The 26,861-nt window shown below is 42.2% G+C and overlaps 1 protein-coding gene across 1 annotated transcript in view; it reads left to right on the top strand.

Annotated features, from left to right (window-relative positions):
- Positions 1–24,935, top strand: part of LOC118394531 (protein phosphatase 1L) — a 33,023-nt gene extending 8,088 nt beyond the window's left edge. Inside the window, exons 2-4 of the mRNA XM_035787785.1 lie at positions 19,717–19,891; positions 21,883–22,044; positions 22,721–24,935. Of these exons, the coding sequence (XP_035643678.1) occupies positions 19,717–19,891; positions 21,883–22,044; positions 22,721–23,073 (690 nt within the window). The 3' untranslated portion in view covers positions 23,074–24,935. The remainder of the gene's footprint in view (positions 1–19,716; positions 19,892–21,882; positions 22,045–22,720) is intronic.
- Positions 24,936–26,861: the final 1,926 nt, after the last annotated feature.

Here is a 26,861-nt window from a genome sequence, read left to right as displayed (position 1 = left end):
AGATAATGCGGTCTACATTTGATTGTGAGGAATTCTAAATCAGGTGAACAGAAGGATTTGAGTTCCTGTATGTTATGCCTACAAATACGTCACAATGCTGCAGACACCTTGGGGAAAACGTGAAAAAAGTAAGCTGACTCCTAGCTCCTCCACAGCCATATAAGGAGTCATTGCCATGAGGCGGTTTTAAAAAATGTGGCACTTCCTGATTGTATTTTTATCTGGGTTTTTTCTGTAACATTAGTTCTGTGGCACTCACAGACAATGTCTTTGCAGTTTTGGAAACGTCAGAGTGTTTTCTTTCCAAAGCTGTCAATTATATGCATAGTCCAGCATCTTTTCGTGACAAAATATCTTGTTTAAAACGGGAAGGTTTTTCATCCAAAAATTAAAAGAGCGCCCCCTATATCGAAGAAGTTAATAACTTGTTATGGCTGCAATCCCGCAAACGGGATCGATATGACAACTACCAGTGAAAATAGAGGGAGCCAAATTCAAACCACAGAAATCTCATAATTACAATTCCAAAAACATACATGTGTTTTATATAATTTTAAAGGTAATCTTGTTGTTAATCCCACCAAAGTGTCCAATTTCAAATATGCTTTTCAGCAAAAGCACTACCAACGATTATGTTAGGTCTCCACCAAACCACAATAAGCACACCCATTTTCCAGCAAAATATAGCATCCACAAAAAGCAGAAATAGAGAGAAAATGTATCATTAACCTTGAATAATCTTCATCAGATGACATTCATAGGACTTCATGTTACACAATACATGTTTTGTTTGATAAAGTTCATATTTATATCAACAAATCTGAGTTTACATTGGCGTATTAGATTCACTAGTTCCAAAAACATCAAGTGATTTTGCATAGCCACATGGTTTCAACAGAAATACTCATCATAAATGTAGATGATAATACACATGGAATTATAGATATAGCTCTCCTTAATGCAACCACTTTGTCAGATTTCAAAATAAGTTTACGGAAAAAGCAACACATGCAATAATCTGAGACGGAGCTCAGAATATTAGCCAAATTAGCCACCATGTTGGAGTCAACAGAAACCAGAAAATACATGATAAATGTTCCCTTACCTTTGAACTTCATCAGAATGCAGTCCTAGGAATCCCAGGTCCACAATAAATGCTTGATTTGTTCGAAAATGTCCGTTATTTATGTCCAATTAGCTACTTTGGTTAGCGCGTTTGGTAAACAATTCCAAAGTCACAAAGCGCGTCCACTATAACGTGACGAAATGTCCAAAAGTTCCGTAACTGTAACGGCGTTCGTTTGTCGAAAGAGAGTCGGACCGAAATGCAGCGTGGTGGTTACTCATGTCTTTAATGAAACAAATGACGATACATGAAATAACTTATAAATACAAAAACAACAAACGGAACGTGAAAACCTAATACAGCCTATCTGGTGAACACTACACAGAGACAGGAACAATCACCCACGAAATACACAGTGAAACCCCGGCTACCTAAATATGGTTCCCAATCAGAGACGACGAGAATAACCTGACTCTGATTGAGAACCGCCTCAGGCAGCCAAACCTATGCTACACCCCTACTCAGCCGCAATCCCAATGCCTACAAAACCCCAATACGAAACACAACATATAAACCACACCCTGGCCTGACCAAATATATAACGAAAACACAAAAATACTATGACCAAGGCGTGACAGTAACAGTCAGCAGAAACATGTCAAACGATGTACTGAATCAATCTTTAGAATGTTGTTTACATATATCTTGAATAACATTCCAACCGGAGAATTAGAATGACTTCAGATGACCGGTGGAACGCAGGTCCTTCCCCTGTGAACGCGCATAATGAAAGCATGGTCAACTCGTGGCAGTGGTGACTATTTCCTGTCTCATTCGACTCCCCCCCCCTTCACATTAGAGTCATCAGACAAAGTTCTATTGACTGTTGACATCTAATGGAAGGCGTAGGAAGTGAAAACTCATCCATATCTCGCTGTAATTTCAATGAGAGCTTGGTTGAAAATCTGCCAACCCCAGAAAAAAATCCAAACAGGAAGTGGAATTTCTCAGGTTTTTGCCTGCAATATGAGTTCTGTTATACTCACAGACATAATTCAAACAGTTTTAGAAACTTCAGAGTGTTTTCTATCCAATACTAATATGCATATATTAGCAACTGAGACTGAGGAGCTGGCTGTTTACAATGGGCACCTTTTCATCCAAGCTACTCAATACTGCCCCTGCAGCCATATTCAACTCAGACTTGGAACACACACCCACTCCACTGAATAGCAGGCTAGTGATTGCAACACTCACAGTTAGCCACTGACTCCTTCCAAACCGCTCATTGTTGAATTTGCGATTTACAACTTGTGGCCAGTGAGCACCAATACGTTTGATCTATAATTGCTCTTCGTATGACAAGGATTGAAAAGGATTTTCCAATAGATTGTCAACTTGATTCATGATGATGACTGCTTGTCTAGCTTGCTAGCTAAGATTTTGAAAGTATGATGTTGACATGATCAGTCCAACCAAAGCTATGGCAGATATAACGGGATTTGACGTAATTTATCTGTGGCCAATGACCTTGAGCCTTCTTGGATGGGCAATTCTAATGTAAATCTACGGCAGCACCCAAGGGGCTTGAATTTATGAGCTCTCCCCGTAGATTTTGCGGTGAAGTAGTGTCCCCATGTGTGACAGAACTTCAGGCAACCCATTATTTTTTTTTAGCTAAACAGGTGGGTCTCAAAACAGGCGGGGCCCTGCCCCACTTGCCCTGAATGATGGGTCCCACTGGGTAGGTGTTTCTCAAATCCATAGCCTAGTAAAAGAGGCCTATATATTTATCACCATTAATTAGAAATATTAGCTTTAAAACACAAAGGATGCTGTTGAACATCATTAGCGTCTGTGGTCAGCACAGCATCCTCATCCTTGGATTTGGAATGAGAGAGTTAAGTCCAAACAAAACATCTTCCCACTTCAGCTTTCAGGGTACATAAAACTATCAAACAGAGCATTTTAAAAGTCACACGGTCTTAGACCATCCTAACCATGACCAGAATCTAAGTTTAGGCAGCATCTAAATCCTCTGCAGTACCATTTACAGGGTCTCTCCGCTGGCCTATTCACTATTTAGTAGAAGGCCCTGTGTATGTCGCCTACCACTACTACCCTTTGATGAAACTAGAATCACCCTCTGTGTTTTTGTGTGTTGTCCTCAGCTCAAAGACATAGGAATTGAATTTCAAACCCACACAAAGAACCAGTCTTGAAGCTTTGTGTGTCGCACATGGTGTAAACCATTTTTTCTTCCTTTGACTGTCAAGGGTCAGGGAATGCCCAAGGTAGCCTTCAGACCACATGTCTAGGGAGCCATCTGCCAATTCAGTGTCCACATTGAGCTTGTAGCCAGGTTTCTCTTTCTCACAGACACTATTACAAAGCTCTTACACCCTATTACACACTATTACAAAGCTATTACACACTATAACAAAGCTATTACACAAACACTATTACAAAGCTATTACACACTATAACAAAGCTATTACACAAACACTATTACACATTATTACAATACTATTACTCTATTACACACTGTTACACATCTGTGTTTTAGAAGTAACAAATGCCACTTTAGTATTGTGACTGTGTCTATCTCCACCAAATCAAAATACTAAAAGATTTACACTGAGTGGACAAAACCTAAAGAACACCTGCTCTTTCCATGGCATAGACCGACCAGGTGAAAGCTATGATCCCATATTAATGTCACTTATTAAATCAATTTCAATCAGAGTAGATGAAGGGGGAGACAGGTTAAAGGTTTTTTAAGCCTTAAAACATGGATTGTCTGTGTGCCAATCAGAGGGTGAATGGGTAAGACAAAAGATTTAAGTGCCTTTGAACAGGGTTTGGTAGTAGGTGCCAGGCGCGCCGGTTTGTGTCAAGAACTGCAACGCTGCTGGGTTTTTCACGCTCAACAGTTTCCTGTGTGTATCAAGAATGGACTTGACACAACTGTTGGAATCATTGGAGTCAAGATCACTTTCTGAGTCAAAATGCAAGCCAAGATCTACCACTCAGATTTCTTACATACAAGTATCTTATATCGGTTAAAAGCTTAAATTCTTGTTAATCTAGCTGCATTGTCCGGTTTACAATGGGCTTTACAGCGAAAGCATGCCATGCAATTGAGGACGGTGCCCCACATTAAAATATTTTTCATAAATTTACAAATAGCGATTAAATATTACTTTTTGAAAATCTTCCTATGATTTCCAATCTAAAGGGTCCCAGCTACAACATGTAGTGTCGTTTTGTTAGATAAAATCCTTCTTTATATCCCAAAAAGTCAGTTTAGTTGGCGCCATCGATTTGAGTAATCCATTCATTCCACATGCAGAGAAAGCAATCCAAAAACTAAACTTGGTTAACCTTTTGCGTGTAGGGGGCAGTATTTTTGTTTTTTGGCTAAAAAACGTACCCATTTGAAACTGCTTATTTCTCAGCCCCAGAAACAAGAATATGCATAGAATTGTCAGATTAGGATAGAAAAGACTCTAAAGTTTCCGAAACGGTCAAAATATTGTCTGTGAGTATAACAGAACTGATATTGCAGGCGAAAACCTGAGGAAAATCCAATCATGAAGTGCCTCTTATTTTGAAACCTCTCTGTTCCTATGCATGCCTATCCTCCATTTAAAGGGATATCAACCAGATTCCTATTTCTATGGTTTCCCTAAGGTGTCAACAGTCTTTAGACATAATTTCAGGCTTTTATTTTGAAAAATTAGCGAGAAAGATCACATTGCGTAAGTGGATAGGTGGGGGCCCTCAAAGTGAGGTTTGCGCAACAGAGTAAAGCGGCCATTGTTTCTCCCTGTCCCATTGAAAAACCTAAACTCCCAGTTGATACATTATCGAATATATATTTTAAAACCACACTGAGGATTGATTAAAAAAAAACGTTTGACGTGCTTCTGTGGACATTATGGATATTATTTGGAATTTTCGTCTGCGTTGTCGTGACCGCTCTTTCTTGTGGATTTCTGAACATAACGCGAGTGAAAACATCCGAAGGTCATCAAAGGTAAACGATTAATTTGATTGCTTTTCTGATTTTCGTGACCAAGCTACCTGATACTAAGTGTACTTAAAGTTGTTATGCGATCAATAAACTTACACAAACGCTTGGATTGCTTTCGTTGTAAAGCATCATTTCAAAATCTGAGATGACAGGTGGATTAACAAAAGGCTAAGCTGTGTTTTGCAATATTGCACTTGTGATTTAATGAATATGAATATTTTTGTCATATTATTTGACTGTGGCGCTATGCTATTCAGCGGTTTCTGATGACAATTATCCCGCTTAAGGGATGGGTAGCGTCAAGAAGTTAAAACAAGTCAAAATAAATTTCTATGCAATCCTCAGGTACCCTAAAATGTAATTAAACGATAATATTTCATACGGAAAGAAGTATGTTCAATAGAAAAGTGATATTAGCAGGTGCGCATCCTCTTCATCGTGCGCACACAGACTGATTTCCAGCTCTGTGTTCCTGTATCAAAACACCGAATTCTTCCTCGTTTTGGATTAAACAAGCCTGAAACCTTGAACAAAGACTGTTGACATCTAGTGGAAGCCATAGGAATTGCAATCTGGGAGCTGGATTCTCTGAAGAGCATGGGCTCTCAAAAATAAAAATTCTGATTGGTTTTTCTTTGCATCTTCTCCTACCATATCTATTACAGTGCCTTGCGAAAGTATTCGGCCCCCTTGAACTTTGCGACCTTTTGCCACATTTCAGGCTTCAAACATAAAGATATAAAACTGTATTTTTTTGTGAAGAATCAACAACAAGTGGGACACAATCATGAAGTGGAACGACATTTATTGGATATTTCAAACTTTTTTAACAAATCAAAAACTGAAAAATTGGGTGTGCAACATTATTCACCTTACAGTGAAATGCTTACTTACAAGCCCTTAAGCAACAATGGTTTAAGAAGTTTTAAGAAAAAAAAGATTAAAGAAAAGTGTTAAGTAAAAAAATTGAAAATAAAGGTAACAAATAATTAAACAACAGCAGTAAAATAGCAATAGCGAAGCTATATACAGGGGTTATCGGTACAGAGTCAATGTGCGGGGGCACTGGTTAGTCGAGGTAATTGAGGTAATATGTACATGTAGGTAGAGTTAAAGTGACTATGCATAGATAATAAACAGAGAGTAGCAACAGTGTAAAAGAGGGGTCTGGGTAGCCCATGATTAGCTGTTCAGGAGTCTTATGGCTTATGGGGTAGAAGCTGTTAAGAAGGTTTTTGAACGTAGACTTTGCACTCCGGTACCGCTTGTCATGTGATAGCAGAGAGAACAGTCCATGAATAGGGTGGCTGGAGTCTTTGACAATTTGTAGGGCCTTCCTCTCACACCACCTGGTATAGATGGCAGGAAGCTTGGCCCCAGTGATGTATTGAACCGTACGCACTACCCTCTGTAGTGCCTTGCGGTCGGAGGCCAAGCAGTTGCCATACCAGGCAGTGATTCAACCAGTCTCTCGATGGTGCAGCTGTAGAACCTTTTGAGGATCTGAGGACCCATGCCAAATATGTTCAGTCTCCTGAGGGGCAATAGGCTTTGTCGTGCCCTCTTTACGACTGTCTTAGTTTGTTGGTGATGTGGACACCAAGAAACTTGAGGCTCTCAACCTGCTCCACTGCAGCCCCTTCGATTAGAATGGGGGCGTGCTCGGCCCTCCTTTTCCTGTAGTCCACAATCATCTCCTTTGTCCTGATCACGTTGAGGGAGAGGTTGTTGTCCTAGCACCACATGGCCAGGTCTCTGACCTCCCCCCTAAAGGCTGTCTCATCGTCGTTGGTGATCAGGCCTACCACTGTTGTGTCATCGACAAACTTGATGATGGTGTTGGAGTCATGTCTGGTCATGCAGTCATGAGTGAACAGGGAGTAGAGGAGGGGACTGAGCACGCACCCCTGAGGGGCTCCCGTGTTGAGGATCAGCGTGGCGGATGTGTTTTTACCTACCCTTACTACTTGTGGGCAGCCCGTCAGGAAGTCCATGATCCAGTTGCAGAGGGAGGTGTTTAGTCCCAGGGTCCTTAGCTTGGTGATGAGTTTTGAGGGCACTATGGTGTTGAACGCTGAGCTGTAGTCACTGAATAACATTCTCACATAGGTGTTCCTTTTGTCCAGGTGGGAAAGGGCAGTGTTGAGTGCAATAGAGATGGCATCATCTGTGGATCTGTTTGGGCGGCATGCAAATTGGAGTGGGTCTAGGGTTTCTGGGATAATGGTGTTGATGTGAGCTATGACCAGCTTTTCAAAGCACTTCATGGCTATAGACGTCATTAGTCATTTAGGCAGCTTACCTTAATGTTCTTGGACACAGGGACTATGGTGGTCTGTTTGAAACATGTTGGTATTACAGACTCAGTCAGGGACAGGTTGAAAATGTCAGTGAAGACTCTTGCCAGTTGGTCCGCGAATGCTCGCAATACACGTCCTAGTAATCCGTCTGGCCCAGCGGCCTTGTGAATGTTGACCTGTTTAAAGGTCTTACTCACATCGGCTACGGAGAGGGTGATCACACAGTTGTCCTGAACAGCTGATGCTCTCATGCATGCTTCATGCATTCTTGTTGTTACATTGCATTTTCTAACAATTTAAAAAGCACTCTGAAAACCAAAGCCAGTTAAACAAACCAACTTTCACTTTCAACCAGGGGTTGGAACCAAAATTATTTTCCAATCTTTTTGTTGTTAACAGAACCACAGTTTTTTCCCATTCCATTCCACTGTTTTGACCAGCAATATAATGTTTTGAACCGGTTTGAGACAAAAAAAAGAAACCGGTTTATAGTGTTCCTTTCTGGTCCTTTTTTAACCTGTGAAATCAACAGTAGTTAGCTAATTAAATTACTGCAGCAGTCAGTGTGAAAGTTGGAATAGTAGAATGCACAAGCTGCAATTTCGACATCAGTTCCTCTTGTCATGTTAGTCATTGCATACCTTAGAGAGCTATTTATAACTTGTCATAAATGTCCAGATCAACTAGACCATGTCAGCTAACGTTTTTTTAGGTTTCCCATAAATATAGTTGTCATTTTTTTGTTGCCTTAAATATCACATCAATACATGTATACATGTTAGACATGTATAGAATTGCAATACATTTTTCTTCAAAACTGCAACATTTTCTTTGCACTCCATGACAAAATGTGTAGAATTGCATGAAATAAGCTTTAAACCTGCACAATTCTCTCCACCAACAAGAGGGGTGTGAAGAGTTTGTCATGAACAGTGCTTGTGCACATAAAAATTGACGGGGCTCATGCACGCACGGGGGGCGCTACTTGTTCCCCAATGCTGGAAGGGGGACCCAGGGTGAAAAAGTTTGGGAACCCCTAAAGTAGCCTATGGTAACGTCAGTACAGTAGCCTATGGTAACGTCAGTAATGTAGCCATCAGTACAGTAGCCTATGGTAACATCAGTACAGTAGCCATCAGTACAGTAGCCTATGTTAACGTCAGTACAGTAGCCTATGGTAGCGTCAGTTCAGTAGCCTATGGTAACATCAGTACAGTAGACTATGGTAACATCAGTACAGTAACCATCAGTACAGTAGCCTATGGTAACATCAGTAAAGTAGCCATCAGTACAGTAGCCTATGGTAACGTCAGTACAGTAGCCTATGGTAACGTCAGTACAGTAGCCTATGGTAACATCAGTACAGTAGACTATGGTAACATCAGTACAGTAGACTATGGTAACATCAGTACAGTAGCCTATGATAACGTCAGTACAGTAGCCTATGGTAACGTCAGTACAGTAGCCTATGGTAACATCAGTACAGTAGCCAATGGTAACATCAGTACAGTAGACTATGGTAACATCAGGACAGTAACCATCAGTACAGTAGCCTATGGTAACATCAGTACAGTAGACTATGGTAACGTCAGTACAGTAGCCTATGATAATGTCAGTACAGTAGCCTATGGTAACGTCAGTACAGTAGCCTATGGTAACGTCAGTACAGTAGCCTATGGTAACGTCAGTAATGTAGCCATCAGTACAGTAGCCTATGTTAACGTCAGTACAGTAGCCTATGGTAACATCAGTACAGTAGACTATGGTAACATCAGTACAGTAACCATCAGTACAGTAGCCTATGGTAACATCAGTACAGTAGCCTATGGTAACGTCAGTACAGTAGCCTATGGTAACGTCAGTACAGTAGCCTATGGTAACGTCAGTACAGTAGCCTATGGTAACATCAGTACAGTAGACTATGGTAACATCAGTACAGTAGATTATGGTAACGTCAGTACAGTAGCCTATGATAACGTCAGTACAGTAGCCTATGGTAACGTCAGTACAGTAGCCTATGGTAACGTCAGTACAGTAGCCTATGGTAACATCAGTACAGTAGCCTATGGTACGTCAGTACAGTAGCCTATGGTAACATCAGTACAGTAACCATCAGTACAGTAGCCTATGGTAACATCAGTACAGTAACCATCAGTACAGTAGCCTATGGTAACGTCAGTAATGTAGCCATCAGTACAGTATCCTATGGTAACATCAGTACAGTAACCATCAGTACAGTAGCCTATGGTAACATCAGTACAGTAACCATCAGTACAGGAGCCTATGGTAACGTCAGTAATGTAGCCATCAGTACAGTAGCCTATGGTAACGTCAGTACAGTAGCCTATGGTAACATCAGTACAGTAGCCTATGGTAACATCAGTACAGTAACCATCAGTACAGGAGCCTATGGTAACGTCAGTAATGTAGCCATCAGTACAGTAGCCTATGGTAACGTCAGTACAGTAGCCTATGGTAACATCAGTACAGTAGACTATGGTAACATCAGTACAGTAACCATCAGTACAGTAGCCTATGGTAACGTCAGTACAGTAGCCTATGGTAACATCAGTACAGTAGCCTATGGTAACGTCAGTACAGTAGCCTATGGTAACGTCAGTACAGTAGCCTATGGTAACGTCAGTACAGTAGCCTATGGTAACATCAGTACAGTAGACTATGGTAACATCAGTACAGTAGATTATGGTAACGTCAGTACAGTAGCCTATGATAACGTCAGTACAGTAGCCTATGGTAACGTCAGTACAGTAGCCTATGGTAACGTCAGTACAGTAGCCTATGGTAACATCAGTACAGTAGCCTATGGTACGTCAGTACAGTAGCCTATGGTAACATCAGTACAGTAACCATCAGTACAGTAGCCTATGGTAACATCAGTACAGTAACCATCAGTACAGGAGCCTATGGTAACGTCAGTACAGTAGCCTATGGTAACATCAGTACAGTAGACTATGGTAACGTCAGTACAGTAGCCTATGATAACGTCAGTACAGTAGCCTATGGTAACGTCAGTACAGTAGCCTATGGTAACGTCAGTAATGTAGCCATCAGTACAGTAGCCTATGGTAACGTCAGTACAGTAGCCTATGGTAACATCAGTACAGTAGCCTATGGTAACATCAGTACAGTAACCATCAGTACAGGAGCCTATGGTAACGTCAGTAATGTAGCCATCAGTACAGTAGCCTATGGTAACGTCAGTACAGTAGCCTATGGTAACATCAGTACAGTAGACTATGGTAACATCAGTACAGTAACCATCAGTACAGTAGCCTATGGTAACGTCAGTACAGTAGCCTATGGTAACATCAGTACAGTAGACTATGGTAACGTCAGTACAGTAGCCTATGATAACGTCAGTACAGTAGCCTATGGTAACGTCAGTACAGTAGCCTATGGTACGTCAGTACAGTAGCCTATGGTAACGTCAGTACAGTAGCCTATGGTAACATCAGTACAGTAGCCTATGGTAACATCAGTACAGTAGCCTATGGTAACATCAGTACAGTAGACTATGGTAACGTCAGTACAGTAGCCTATGGTAACATCAGTACAGTAGCCTATGGTAACATCAGTACAGTAGCCTATGGTAACGTCAGTACAGTAGCCTATGGTAACGTCAGTACAGTAGCCTATGGTAACGTCAGTACAGTAGCCTATGGTAACAGTACAGTAGCCTATGGTAACGTCAGTACAGTAGCCTATGGTAACGTCAGTACAGTAGCCTATGGTACGTCAGTACAGTAGCCTATGGTAACGTCAGTACAGTAGCCTATGGTAACATCAGTACAGTAGCCTATGGTAACATCAGTACAGTAGCCTATGGTAACATCAGTACAGTAGCCTATGGTAACATCAGTACAGTAGCCTATGGTAACGTCAGTACAGTAGCCTATGGTAACGTCAGTACAGTAGCCTATGGTAACGTCAGTACAGTAGCCTATGGTAACATCAGTACAGTAGACTATGGTAACATCAGTACAGTAAACTATGGTAACATCAGTACAGTAGCCTATGGTAACATCAGTACAGTAGCCTATGGTAACATCAGTACAGTAGACTATGGTAACATCAGTACAGTGGCCTATGGTACGTCAGTACAGTAGCCTATGGTAACATCAGTACAGTAGCCTGTGGTAACGTCAGTACAGTAGAGTATGGTAACATCAGTACAGTAACCATCAGTACAGTAGCCTATGGTAACATCAGTACAGTAACCATCAGTACAGTAGCCTATGGTAACGTCAGTACAGTAGACTATGGCCATCAGTACAGTAGACTATGGTAACATCAGTACAGTAGACTATGGTAACATCAGTACAGTAGACTATGGTAAAATCAGTAATGTAGCCATCAGTACAGTAGCCTATGGTAACATCAGTACAGTAACCATCAGTACAGTAGCCTATGGTAACGTCAGTAATTTAGCCATCAGTACAGTAGCCTATGGTAACGTCAGTACAGTAGCCTATGGTAACATCAGTACAGTAACCATCAGTACAGTAGCCTATGGTAACATCAGTACAGTAACCATCAGTACAGTAGCCTATGGTAACATCAGTAAAGTAGCCATCAGTACAGTAGCCTATGGTAACGTCAGTACAGTAGACTATGGTAACGTCAGTACAGTAGCCTATGGTAACGTCAGTACAGTAGACTATGGTAACGTCAGTACAGTAGACTATGGTAACGTCAGTACAGTAGACTATGGTAACGTCAGTACAGTAGACTATGGTAACGTCAGTACAGTAGACTATGGTAACGTCAGTACAGTAGACTATGGTAACATCAGTACAGTAGACTATGGTAACATCAGTACAGTAGACTATGGTAACGTCAGTACAGTAGACTATGGTAACGTCAGTACAGTAGACTATGGTAACATCAGTACAGTAGACTATGGTAACGTCAGTACAGTAGACTATGGTAACGTCAGTACAGTAGACTATGGTAACGTCAGTACAGTAGACTATGGTAACGTCAGTACAGTAGACTATGGTAACGTCAGTACAGTAGACTATGGTAACGTCAGTACAGTAGACTATGGTAACATCAGTACAGTAGACTATGGTAACGTCAGTACAGTAGACTATGGTAACATCAGTACAGTAGACTATGGTAACATCAGTACAGTAGACTATGGTAACATCAGTACAGTAGACTATGGTAACATCAGTACAGTAGACTATGGTAACATCAGTACAGTAGACTATGGTAACGTCAGTACAGTAGACTATGGTAACGTCAGTACAGTAGACTATGGTAACATCAGTACAGTAGACTATGGTAACATCAGTACAGTAGACTATGGTAACATCAGTACAGTAGACTATGGTAACGTCAGTACAGTAGACTATGGTAACATCAGTACAGTAGACTATGGTAACATCAGTACAGTAGACTATGGTAACATCAGTACAGTAGACTATGGTAACATCAGTACAGTAGACTATGGTAACATCAGTACAGTAACCATCAGTACAGTAGCCTATGGTAACATCAGTACAGTAACCATCAGTACAGTAGCCTATGGTAACGTCAGTAATGTAGCCATCAGTACAGTAGCCTATGGTAACATCAGTACAGTAACCATCAGTACAGTAGCCTATGGTAAAATCAGTAATGTAGCCATCAGTACAGTAGCCTATGGTAACATCAGTACAGTAACCATCAGTACAGTAGCCTATGGTAACGTCAGTAATTTAGCCATCAGTACAGTAGCCTATGGTAACGTCAGTACAGTAGCCTATGGTAACATCAGTACAGTAACCATCAGTACAGTAGCCTATGGTAACATCAGTACAGTAACCATCAGTACAGTAGCCTATGGTAACATCAGTAAAGTAGCCATCAGTACAGTAGCCTATGGTAACGTCAGTACAGTAGCCTATGGTAACGTCAGTACAGTAGACTATGGTAAATCAGTACAGTAGACTATGGTAACATCAGTACAGTAGACTATGGTAACGTCAGTACAGTAGACTATGGTAACGTCAGTACAGTAGACTATGGTAACGTCAGTACAGTAGACTATGGTAACGTCAGTACAGTAGACTATGGTAACGTCAGTACAGTAGACTATGGTAACGTCAGTACAGTAGACTATGGTAACGTCAGTACAGTAGACTATGGTAACGTCAGTACAGTAGACTATGGTAACGTCAGTACAGTAGACTATGGTAACGTCAGTACAGTAGACTATGGTAACGTCAGTACAGTAGACTATGGTAACATCAGTACAGTAGACTATGGTAACGTCAGTACAGTAGACTATGGTAACGTCAGTACAGTAGACTATGGTAACATCAGTACAGTAGACTATGGTAACGTCAGTACAGTAGCCTATGGTAACATCAGTACAGTAGCCTATGGTAACATCAGTACAGTAGCCTATGGTAACATCAGTACAGTAGACTATGGTAACATCAGTACAGTAGCCTATGGTAACATCAGTACAGTAGCCTATGGTAACGTCAGTACAGTAGCCTATGGTAAGTCAGTACAGTAAACTATGGTAACATCAGTACAGTAGACTATGGTAACATCAGTACAGTAGACTATACTTCTTGGGGGGAGGGGGGGGGATAACTTTCTGAGTGACAGATTGAGGGCTTTGGATAGGCGTTTTTTGTGGGAATAGAAGAAAATGCCTTGACAGAATGTTATTAACCATTTCTGTTCCTTGAAAAATTGTATTTTCCGGTTTTCGGTTGTATACCCTGAACCGGTTCCAGGCCCTGCTTTCAACCATTGAAAGTTCCACTCTATGACATTCTAATACGGGGTGGCGGGTAGCCTAGTGGTTAGAGGCGGGTAGCCTAGTGGTCAGAGGCGGGTAGCCTAGTGGTTAGAGGCGGGTAGCCTAGTGGTTAGAGGCGGGTAGCCTAGTGGTTGGAGGCGGGTAGCCTAGTGGTTGGAGGCGGGTAGCCTAGTGGTTAGAGTGCTGGGTCAGTAACCCAATCGAATCCCCAAGCTGACAAGGTAAACATCTGCCCTTCTGCCCCTGAACAAGGCAGTTAACCCACTGTTCCTAGGCTGTCATTGTAAATAAGAATTTGATCCTAACTGACTTGCCTCGTTAAATAAAGGTTAAAAAAAAACATTTACAAATAGATCCTGTTAAAGGGAAGGAAGCATGAATTTCTAGCAACAACACAGTGTGGTCAAAGGCTCTGTAACTGAGTTGTAGTCACAATCTGGTTACCTATAACTACAAACAGTTATGTTTTAGTGTTTTTACATATTTCTGACCAAGTGTTAGCGCTGGTGAGCTACTATGTACATCTACAAAGACAAAAACCATGCAATAATGTGGAAAAACTGCAACTCTTTTTCTCCTGTGCGTTTGGTATCGGTAGTCGAGTGAGTATTGTAGTCGTTTTCTGTTGTTTGTAGCTAATGCAGTAATACCCACATAGTGCAGTAATACCCACAATGACGGGGTTATGACTCATTTGTGGCTCAAAACTGAGAAGCAAGCTTTGAAGTCGGAACGATTTGTCAGGTTGAAGCGAGTAGTTTCGAGCATGGGAACCCTGCGCACGTCTACTGTACTGCAGTAATCATTTCACCCAGACGGACTTTGATGGTTTAGTTTAACCAGTTGAAGGCAGGATTTGGAATGGGAGTTCCTTTCTGTGCTAGACTAGTTGTTCTCTGGTTTACTACTTACATAGACCGTGGTGGTTGGCTAGTTAGCTGGTTAGTTAGCAGGCTAAAATGACTAACTTTAGCTGGATGGCTTGCTGGCTAAGATAACTGCATATACCAGTAACATTATTTATTAACTGGTTAGATGCCGTTATATATTTAGAAAACTTTGGTTTACTTTAATGTCGCTGTACGCTAGGTGTTGATAGCAATGTAACGTTAGCAGGCTAGTTGGCTAGCAACCTTGCAAGAAACAATACACAAAGTATTTGCTTGTAAGTTTGCTGAGTGTAATCGATTTGGTTTAATTTGAAGTTATTTCTGTTAGTTTACTTTATAGGGAGTAGGCAGCATTCAGAATTCTGATTTTTTTAATATAATAACTAAAACAAATAGAAAAGTGAGGTGTAACTTTGCATTGGGACTTTTAATGCATATTCTAATGCAAACCCATATGTTACATGTGGTTACGTTTATGCTACCTACCCTTTAAGATAAGGGACGTGCTTGGCCTTGTGTAGTGGAGTCTGTAAGGGCAGGCTGTTTACATATCTATCTGGAACTTTCAGACTATTCCTATCCTTAAATATTTAACCTTCCTGTCGGGTCCCCTTACCACCCCTGCTGGGTGTGTGTGTGTGTGTGTGTGTGTGTGTAGGTGTGGGTGTGTGTGTGTGTGGGGGTGTGGGTGTGTGTGTGTGTGGGTGTGCACGCGTGCATGATCCTGTTACCCTTCCTGTGGTCATGGTGACTGAGTGACATGCATGAGCTATGACTATGAAGGTGGACCTTGTTCTCAGTGGGAGTTTTGCCAGGAACACACAAATCAGAGCCCCCCAAACACACACACGTTCAAGTCAGAACTTCTTATCTGAAATCCAGGGGTTTCTGGGTAACTTGATCATCTTTATTAATGATTTTCCATCTGTACACCAGTTAATCGACTCCAACCCTGTTGCCTGGGTTGGGTTTGGTTTGCTAGAGACAGTTGTGTGGGAACATGGAAGATGCCACGCTGAGCTATAAGGTTCACCTGGATGGCTGTGAAATAACCCTTCATACCTGTGATCTGGTCATAGTTTGAGAATGTGAGATTGTGAGATTGATGTAGGCCTCTTTGATCTGTTTGCAATAGCTTCTTGGTAGATACCATGAATCTTTGTTTAGGAGTGGAACGCTTCGTGTCTCGCCAGTCTCTTTGTCACAAACTGAACATGATGGCCAACAATCCCCGGAACACATCTGCCTCCTCCTTCGCTCCCGCTTGTGACAAGAACCATAACAATCTTTCTATCTTTCAATCTTATTATTATATTATATTATAATCTTTCACCATTTCCAGGCTGGAGCTTCTGTACCTCCTGTACTCGGCCAGCAGGGGGTGTAGTTCCTGCAGGTAGGAGCCCAGAGCTGCATGGGCAGCTGTCCCATTGTCCTGCTCCAGACGGGCTTGGTGCACCAGCATCTGGGAGTGGAAGGCGGCTCCGTTGACCCAGTGCTTGAGTGCCCGCGTGCTAATGTGGCCGTCGTGCAGCATGGAGTTCTTCAGACGAGTCAGCTGCACGCTGAGCTCAGCCTTCAGACGGCGCGTGTCCTTCAGCAGGTGTTCACTAGCCCCCACATGCATCCGGTAGCGCTTCAGGTACTCCTCCATCAGGTCACGCACTTCTGAAGCTTTCTCTTCAGCAAAGACACGGCGGAGCAGGTGGGACACGTCTCGCTGGGGCTCCCCGTGACCTGCTGCGCTGATCTCTAAGATCATGGAGACCACCAGAGCACCAATGCCCACTGCGTTGGGCACACTGCTCAGGCCGGCAAGAACCGCACCCAGGCTGGCCACGTAGGATGGGGCCTGGCTGCCCACAAAGGCCAGCAGCTGGGCAGAGTGGTCCTGCAGCACGACCGACGAGTTGAGCCCAGAATACCGCAGGAGGGAGTCGTCGATGCCTACATCGGGCAGGCCCCCTTGATTGTAGAGTTGGTTCACAAGGAAGGCCTGGTCCTGCTGAGAAATCACGAGGGGAAGGTTCCACAACATTGTCAGTACTGCCAGAGGCACGTCAAGAGAAACATGCACAGTAGACTAGGTTGCTGAGTGAATGAGTTATAAGCTCATGCATATGGGTTTGTGTTGTGGAACTTTTTATCAGAAGGGGCTGGGGGGAGTGTTGAATTAACCTATCCTGAGCTGAGCTCTTTTGGCAAACATGTGGTGGGAGTAACAGAGATGTGTTAGTTGGAGAGAGCACCAAACCCAACACACTCAGAGGACTAAATGTTCACCTTTTCAGTATGAATCTTTCGGTTACCCAAGTCTGTAGAAGTCCGCCTTCAAGTCGCAAGAGGGGTTTGTGGTCAATGTGAGGACACATGCTCAATTGCTTTTTTACAAATTGTTTTCTGCGAGTTAAAATAAATGTTTGCTTTCCCCTGGTATTGTCACGTTCTGACCTTTTATTTCCTTTGTTTTGTCATTATTTAGTATGGTCAGGGTGTGAGTTGGGTGGGCAGTCTATGTTTGTTTTTCTATGTTTTGGGGTATTTCTATGTTTCGGCCTAGTATGGTTCTCAATCAGAGGCAGGTGTCATTAGTTGTCTCTGATTGAGAATCATACTTAGGTAGCCTGGGTTTCACTGTGTGTTTGTGGGTGATTGTTCCTGTCTGTGTTACTTTGCACCAGTATTAGGCTGTTTTGGTTTTCGTGTTACATTTATTGTTTTTGTATTTGATTCGTGTTTACTTTGTTTCATTAAACATGAATCTCAATAGCCACGGTGCATTTTGGTCTGGCTCTCCTTCAAGTCAAGAGAACCGTGACAGGTATCAAAAGGAGCAAAATGTCTCCTTAACAAATATCGTGTACAGAACAGCTTGTCTCTGTCTGAGCAGTGTGTCCTTAAACTACAAATATGTAGCAAATTCTCAACTCTATCCTTTTTCAATCTTTTCGCAGTTTAATGGTCTTCATCACCAAAGTCAGATAATTTCAAGATGCAAAATATACATTGAATTGAATGAAAAAAGGTTGAATGGTAAATGTACTTTTACATGGCTTAGTCATTTGGGCTCTTGGATGGGTAACTTTACATTCACTATTCAAGGCTCCCTGTGTTCCTCCCAAACAAATTGAAGTAATTAATGATTACACTCAGAGAGAGTGAGAGATTACTCACACTGGTGACTAATGAAGACTGTTTTAATCATTTATTTTATTCAATTTCACTTCCTAATTACATGCTCCTCTCCTCTCTCTCAAATAAATCTGCTCCTACAATTATCACCATGAGTGAAATGAGTTTGTTCGTTAATATCTCATCTGCCTCGGTTAATTGGATGGCTTGATTACAGGACTGATTAAAACACAAGAACTATTGATTGCAAAGTGTAAGAATATGCAAACGATGACATGAGTGTGTCGAGTCTCAAGTCTTAAGAGTTTTGAACGCTTCTATAATGAAATATATAAACTTCCAGCAGCTGAATTCATATTCAATATGATGAACATGATCTGAGGAGAAAGGAGGCAGTGAACATAAAGAAAAGGGCTAAAAAAGAGAGCAGGAAGGAGGGAGGAATGGAGAAGAGAGGATGTTGAATAATTCAACACAGAACACCTGGCGAACCTTCCTTCTCCGTTTTCTTTTCCACGTATCAGAATAGAAATAATCAGTCAAATACTGAAAATACACCTCTTTAAATCCAACTGAAATCACATTTCTACGTGTAGTAAAACCAAGGATATTTACTGTTCTAATTTGAATATATAAAGAGAAACAGACCATCTCTTTAACAGCACTGGAAACCAGTGTTAACCTTCATGCCCCCCGGGTTTGGCCCATGGTAATTGATTAGTCATTATTCATTCATTCATTCATTCATATTGGAAATGAGCAAAGCCACCAAGTGTGCATTTGAGCATGCATTTTAAAATCTCTTACATATTGCCTCCATTCACCCAGTGCTGTATGTAGACACATGAATTATCTGTAGACAGCCTGCCACATTGAAACCCTTTCTACATACGGTATAAAATGTGCTCATCAAGTATAATTTCTCTGGTCTTGCACTATGTATAGCTTTTGTTTGGATATCTCTGGTAGGTCCTAGAAAACATTGGTGTCATGCCTTTTGGTGTGTATTTCAATAATAGTTTTTTGTGTTTTAAACTTGTAGTTTGGGCTCAATGTATTATAAGATGAGGAACTTGTTTGGACTTTGAATTCAGATTGAACAATTTACATGATATAAACAGACATTTTTAAACTAAACGTCTGATAGTCTCTGTTTACATTGGCGGCTATCTCCTGGCTGTATTCTTGCTAAATATGGGCACTAAGACAACCTGTGTCCTTGAGAAATAGGCTATCAGTCATTTACAGCATCGGAGGCTCACCACACTGCTGAACACAGAAAAAATAAATGTGCCTCGTTCAAACATTTAATCTGGATTAATTTACGGGCAAAAAAACAAGCCTTCTGTACCGCTGTACAAGTAAAAGCACAGAATTGTATCAACCAATCATCAGAAAGTTGACCGGTCAAATAACTGAAATTCAACCACAACCGTGATGAAAAACGTTCGAAATACTTATATTGCTCTCTCTCTCCACCCTTTTCCCCTCTCTCTCTCCATCTCTCACAGGCTGCAGCGGACTATGTAAAGGCCCACCTTCCGGAGGCTCTGAGGCAGCAGTTGCTGTCCTATGAGAGGGAGAAGAGGGAGAGCGTTCCCTCCTACCCCAGCATCCTGGAGCAGCGTATCCTGGCTGTAGACCGAGACATGGTGGACAAGCTCTCCGCCAATCACGATGAAGCAGGTGAGGGACTGTAGGAGTGCTGATCTAAGATCAGTTTAGCCTTTTAGGACCTGGATCAGCACTCCTTCTCTGAGATGTTTGAGTACGAGGTCGGACGGGTTAAAAATGTGGCAATACTGCAGATTGGTTAAGACATTAAGTCCGATACACTTGGACAGAGATGGGTCAGAGGGGGAGAGGCAAATTTTAAACCCCAAATCTATTTTGTATGAAGAAACAACCTGTCATTCATCACAAACTTTGAATATCTGGGTTTTGCCTCTTTACAATGCAGAAAGACTGCATTTAATCAGTGGACACCACTCTTTTTTATTACAACACACCTGTCATAATTTTTTCTTTACTAAAGTAGAGGTTTATTATTGCTATGGGTACTACATAGGTTCAGATTGTCAACACCTCCTTTGTTGTGGTTGTAGTCCAGGATGATGGCTGGCTTCCTGTCCTCACCATCACTGATCTCAGCCGTTTGGTGCAGTGTGCTCAGGAGGACCACACTCTTGTTCCTCTTTGGGGGGTAAGAAACTAGAGTGGTGGTGGGGGTGAAGGCAAAATTTGATGAGAAGGCCTGTCTTCCCCTTGTTGCAAGGAGTGCAGGGGGGAGCTCAGGCTTGTTCTTTCTAACTGTGCCAACCATGGTGATCTTCCTCTTTATGAGCTGCTGGCTGAGTTCATAAGAGGTGAAGACATTTTCACACATGACATTGTGCCCCCTCAGTCCATCTGTCACATCAAACACAACCCGCATCCCCTGGTTCTTCTCCGGTCCTCCACTGGTCGGCTTCCCTGTGTAGACTTGCATCTTCCAAGCGTATCTGGATTGTGCGTCACAGGCCACCCATATCTTGATGTCATGAATTTGTCATCTCCAGGAGGATTTATTTTATGGCTGGTGTGATGTAGATGTCCTGGGCATGGGCAAATGCATGTCTTGTGGGCCCTGGGGTCATCCTTATAACCATTTGTGCTTCCATCCTGCCCTTGGCTGTCATATTGTGACAAGGACCATGTTATTTTGCTGTTCTTTGACAAAAATGTCTCTCTTTCAGCTTGGGGGATTTCTTCCTCATCTGAAGATTATGCATCGTGCTCTGGGTTGTATTCTTCCCCATCTTCTTCTTCAGATACCTCCTCCTCTTCTAAGTGATTGTTCTCTTGTTCCTCCTGGACATCTGAAAAAAATCTGATATACGACCTGGGCACTGAAACATTAAACACGTTTTCTAATGTTGGGGTCACTCTAGGAAAAGTCATCAAATTCAAGTTTTCTCTGCTGTTAAACATAGTGGCGGGTCATTTTTTACCCTTAAGACAACACAAGGGTTAAAACAGGTCAGAGTTGACCCTCTTTAAAATATCCCAATCACTTTATGCCTAAAGGGAGAAAAAAAATAATGGAAATGTAAAGTACTTTTTTGATTTTTTTACAGATTTGGTCTGTAAAAGTAAAGCTGTATACATCAAATGTAGTATTATTTATTATGGCGGGGGTGAAATGTCTCCATGGAGACAACCTTTGGAAGGTCAAGACACAAAGTCAGTGTCACGGAGTACACGAAGCTGCTTTGTTGCCCTGAGAGATTTATTGTCAGCCCTAAGAAATGGATTAGATGAATTTAATGGAAACAGTACCTTATAAACCACTGGATTTTTCAATGGAGGAGGAGGACATGAAAAGGTAGACCTTTGTCAGATACGTTATTTGGACCTTCTCCTGTTACCTGGACTTTCATAGCTGTGATGGAAATACAGTATGGCTCTCGGTATTGTGGTTGGTTAGCGGACTTTGATACACTTGTGGTATTCTGAGAATGAGAATCACAGGTGAAAAACGTGTAAAGGTTAATTACACTCAGATGTTTTCAGATAATAACAGTAGTCTAATGTCAAGATGAGCCCCCGTCCCAGGTCATCGCTTGTTTAGATCATCTATGGTTTTGGAATGTAATGTCCCTTTAAATTGAAATATCACCTCTGTCTCCCTCTCTCAGGTACGACATGTCTGGTGGCCCTGCTATCGGACAGGGAGCTGACGGTGGCCAACGTTGGGGACTCACGAGGCGTGTTGTGTGACAAGGACGGAAACGCTGTGGCATTGTCACATGACCACAAGCCATACCAGCTGAAGGAGCGCAAGAGGATCAAGAGGGCAGGTGAGCGGACCACTAGCATGGGTGAACAGCACCACAACGCTATGGGGGCGTTAAAAATATGTGTTTGTGTCAAACCTAGCTAAACTCAACATAGTGAACTCACTTATTGGGGTGGGTTTCCTGAATCAGATTAGCCCTACTCATGAACTAAAGACCACTTTAATTGGAGAACTGTTTCTTAGTCCAGAACCAGGTTTAATCTGTGTCCAGCAAACCGGCCCTTAGTGTTCAGCACAGAAACAAAACACACATACCATTTTCTTGGCTGTGGAAGGCAGTGAAAAACGTCATGGCGACATAAAATGTTTCCCATACTTGAGCAGATGACAATGGCACGCTAGGATGACTCACTAGAACGAATTAGTGTCAAAAGGAGAGACTGCAGAATTGCAGCCTTGACTCACCACCTATTGGCCCTCTTTTGAAGTGCAAGAGAAGTTGAATACATTACTTGGTCTGACAAATGATAGGAAGCACTGATATGCTGAGGTGGATTTGGTAAATAGAATATCTATAAAAATGTAGATATGTCATTTGACTGTGATACAGAAATTCCCTTGCTCCATCTGCACTTTTTTTCCGTGTACACAATCAATGACCAATGTCCCAGTGTGAGATAATAAAGTTACTGAGAGTTTAATCATAGGGCATTGCACTTCCATTCCTTCACCACCAGGGGGCTTCATCAGCTTCAACGGCTCATGGCGCGTCCAGGGCATCCTGGCCATGTCTCGCTCGCTGGGCGACTACCCCCTAAAGAACCTCAACGTGGTCATCCCCGACCCCGACGTGTTGACCTTTGACCTGGACAAGCTGCAGCCCGAGTTCATGATCCTGGCGTCGGACGGGCTGTGGGATGCCTTCAGCAACGAGGAGGCAGTGCGTTTCGTGCGTGAGCGCCTGGACGAGCCGCACTACGGTGCCAAGAGCATCGTGCTGCAGTCTTTCTACCGCGGCTGCCCCGACAACATCACCGTCATGGTGGTCAAGTTCAAGAGCGGCCCCGTGGGGAGCAAGGCTGAGGAGTAGAGGCGGTGATGTCACAAGTTTGTGATGGGGTTATTATGTTATAGATAGACTCTCCCCCCGTATGGATAGTGCAGCAAGCAATCAATGGGGAGGATTGGGAACTGTTGCAACATGCATACCTGGCATTCTCTTTGAAACGCATGTATAACCACACCAACACCAACATCCTAAACTATGTAGTTTGTTTGACATTTCTGACTGGATAGAGAAGTATTTTTGTTTGAATTATGGCCTTAACTCGGAAGCTGGAGTGCTTGATCATCTTGACACACTCACACATACACACGTCCATCTGCCGTCTCACACATTGGCATTCAGCACGAACACACAACTGGAGATATCCTCTTTTTCATCACTGAGATGACTCTCTGACTCAAACCGTAAAGCAAACTGATCTAGTGTTCTCTGCATGCCCTGCTGCAGTGTGTTGTACTGTCACAGGACTGATACTGTCCTAAAGAAAATTGTAAAAGAATAAGCACCTGATGAGACTTTTCATTTTGGTGGAATGATAAGCCCTTACGTATCGGCCCATAAAAATGTTCTTGGTCATATACAGGATCTGTTATACCCTGATCTAGTTCCAGCCATTGCCTTTTTCATCAACATAGTCTTAACAGGGCTGATGTTAAGTTACTGTATTATGGTAGTGGACCTGTATAGGACATTTGTTTAGCCTATCCGTGTTTAGGAAAGATCTGTGGATTTTAGCACTCAGGTGTTGATGCCTTCGATCATGGGAATCGTACAGACTGGGAGGTGCATCTCAGACTGCTTATTAAAGCACCGTTACCCATGGCGACTGAGTTAAAGGCTACGCAGCTGAAACAGGAAGGCTAATTGACAGTAATATGGCCACCCGTGTGTTAGTTTTACAAGTGTGCTACTGTATTGAATACTACTATTACGACTGTATTTCCAACTATTTCTCACAGGCTCACCTCAGAATTTGACGTTCATTCATGTTTCTCAAACGTCAAATTTCGAAGTTGTTCATAACATAAAATTTCAAAGTGTTTAAGGTTTTTTTAACTCCACATTTTTTAGGTTAGGGTAATGTTTAGGCATGAACTCAGAATTATTACGGTTATACATGAACCTTTCAGAATGAAGGTTTGGGATAGGCTTAAAACCAAAATATAAAAACAGCTTTCTATCGCTGGATTCGAATATGCAACTTTTGGAACCAAATGCAGATGTTTACACCCAACCGCCATCCCCATTCACAACGTCCTAGCAAAACCCAAACCTACTGGAAGGGAACAGGGGACTGTTGTCCTTAGTGGCTGGTTTCCTCTTTTATCTCCCGGAGTCCTCAGACGTGGATGGACATTGAATACTGACTTGTATAAGGGGTGACCTGCCTGGTATTTATCTCATAGGTACATCATTTGAATTCAAATATATATATATATATATATATATGTTATATTATCATATACACCGAATAGGTGTTATTTATAGGGTTAACCATAGTACGGTGCCCTTGTAGCAAATTAAGGTTAAGTGCCTTGCGCAAGGGTATATCGACAGATGTTTTATTTTGTCTGGTCGGGTATTCAAACCAGCAACCTTTACTCGCACAACGCTCTAACAGGTAAGTTACCTGCAGCCCTATGATGTGGCAAACCGTTTATCATTTAACAATGTACCTTAATTGCCTTGTTTTTTCTGTTTTAATCTTGTCAAAACAAAACATACACAGATGTTTATTGTTCACCTGTGCATACAGTATGCATATGTTGATAATGAAACAAGCATCACTTGTAGACAGTTCACCAACAAGTCACTCATATAATCTGCCAAACACAAAATGTATGAATTTGTCTGTCAGTATTAAAATCCAATGCTACCATGTCAAATGTTGCTGTTTTTCTGTTTGTTATTCCTGCCAATTTGACAGACTGTGCAGACAGTCTATTTAGCTGCCACTGCACTCTGTGATTTAACACAGTAAATTACTTTTTAACATTATAGGTCCAATAATTTATTGAAAATATAATACAGAAAAGGGATTAATAAACGGGTTTGTCTGACCTCTGTTGCTTATTCATGTATGGCAATGTGTATGTGACCTTTCTGTAGCCTACAAACCAAGTATGGCCGCCAAGAAACAGTATTGTGCACTATTCTCTGGGGCCCGTAAGAAACCACAATGACGCACGAACAATCATATCTCTGTATTCATGTTTCTTGCTTCACCAGTGTGCTGGAATGTCACACATTGAATACGTTTCCCATCAGTCACGTCATGACACTAAACAATTGATTGGGTTTTATTTGAAAATCCTCAATGATGACAACAAGCATAAGAATGTTCGGGCTGGTGAGATCACAGCCAGAAAAAAAACATATGACGTTGTTGATACACTTCTGGGACTGCTATACACAGGCACACATAGTTCTGTCTGCGCTATAACTCTAGTAACCAAACACCCTACCACTAGCTACAGAGGCTTGGCAGTTGCTGGCGTGCCTCGCCTAGACAGCGCGCAAGCTAGGGGCCAAGTCAAAACTGACGGCCGGTGCCAGGTGGAACCGGCCTTAGAATAGCATGTAGGTCTACATTTGTAAAATAGTCTTATCGAATGTGCAAAATGCCAGAGACGTGTGGTAACATTCAACAGGTTTTCCGTAAACCAAAGTCACTGTACTTAACGCCGCCTTACAGGAAAGCTAAGCTCATTATTTGGGATACTGAGCCTCTCTCTATAAGACGTATTCGGTCATTGGGCCAAGCGAGACAAGTGTGTAGCAAACAACAGCACAAGTGAGGAAAGACAGGACCTTTGAGGGTGTTTGCAATTAGGGTCTCTATCTGAGCTTTGGTTCTTTCGGAGCTGACTCATATCTGCTTTTGAGGTGAATTTGGTCTTAGTTTTGAAGAATGGGTCAGCGCGGTTCCAAGCCCACTGTAGTAGAGGTGTGGGAGCTGTTCCAGTGCTTTGGTGCTCAGGCGCCGGTGAAACGCAATTCAGTGTATCAAAAAATGAACGAAAGCTCCACGCGTGCCCTTACTATCCGGTTCCAAGAGACGGTGAAGAGGCCGGACCTCTCGTATGACGCCGGGATTCATGAGAGGAGTACGCGACCCCACTCATGGCACTACAGCCGCCGGGACACGGGACTCGTATATGTAATGGATGACCCGACGGGTGGAGTTTGGATGAAGCCGCGAGAGAAATGGACAAGATCCTGAAACATAGTGACATCTATGGTTTTAAATTGGTTTCTCTCGTGAGAAAGTTTAGCATTCCCTAGTAGGGTGCTTCTCGGCTTCTGCGCAATCGTGTGTAATCGCCGCGGCGTACTTGTGCGGTGTTTCTCTCAAGGGGACAGAAGATCAGTGATTGAGAGAAGTTTCAGGGGGATGTGCTTGACCGCACCACATTGCACTGACCAGTGAGAAAAATGATTACATTGGATTGATTACTCTCTGGGTGTATGTTATCCAGCAGATTGTTATCATCCACTGTCCTAAGGTTAATACACCAAACGTTGTATTATCATTAATGAATCTAACACTTGTGGATGAAAATGCATGCTTGGAAGCACAGCCTAATCAGGTGCCTCCACTCTGGAGTCGCCTTAGTCCATTCATTGTGCCATTGTTCTTTGCGCACATTTATCCTACATTTTCTTTGACGTGTTATCCAGCATGAGCAAGTTTCATTTTAACCAGTATGTTCATAGGCCTGCCTATTCAGTGAAAACATATTTAACCACAATTCAGGTGTCAACTATTTAAAACCCTGTGGAACGGACTTCATAATAGGCTCGATAAAGTG

Source organism: Oncorhynchus keta, chromosome 15 (assembly GCF_023373465.1).
Source record: "Oncorhynchus keta strain PuntledgeMale-10-30-2019 chromosome 15, Oket_V2, whole genome shotgun sequence".
Classification (NCBI taxonomy): Eukaryota; Metazoa; Chordata; class Actinopteri; order Salmoniformes; family Salmonidae; genus Oncorhynchus; species Oncorhynchus keta.
This window is presented reverse-complemented; position numbering and strand designations above follow the sequence as displayed.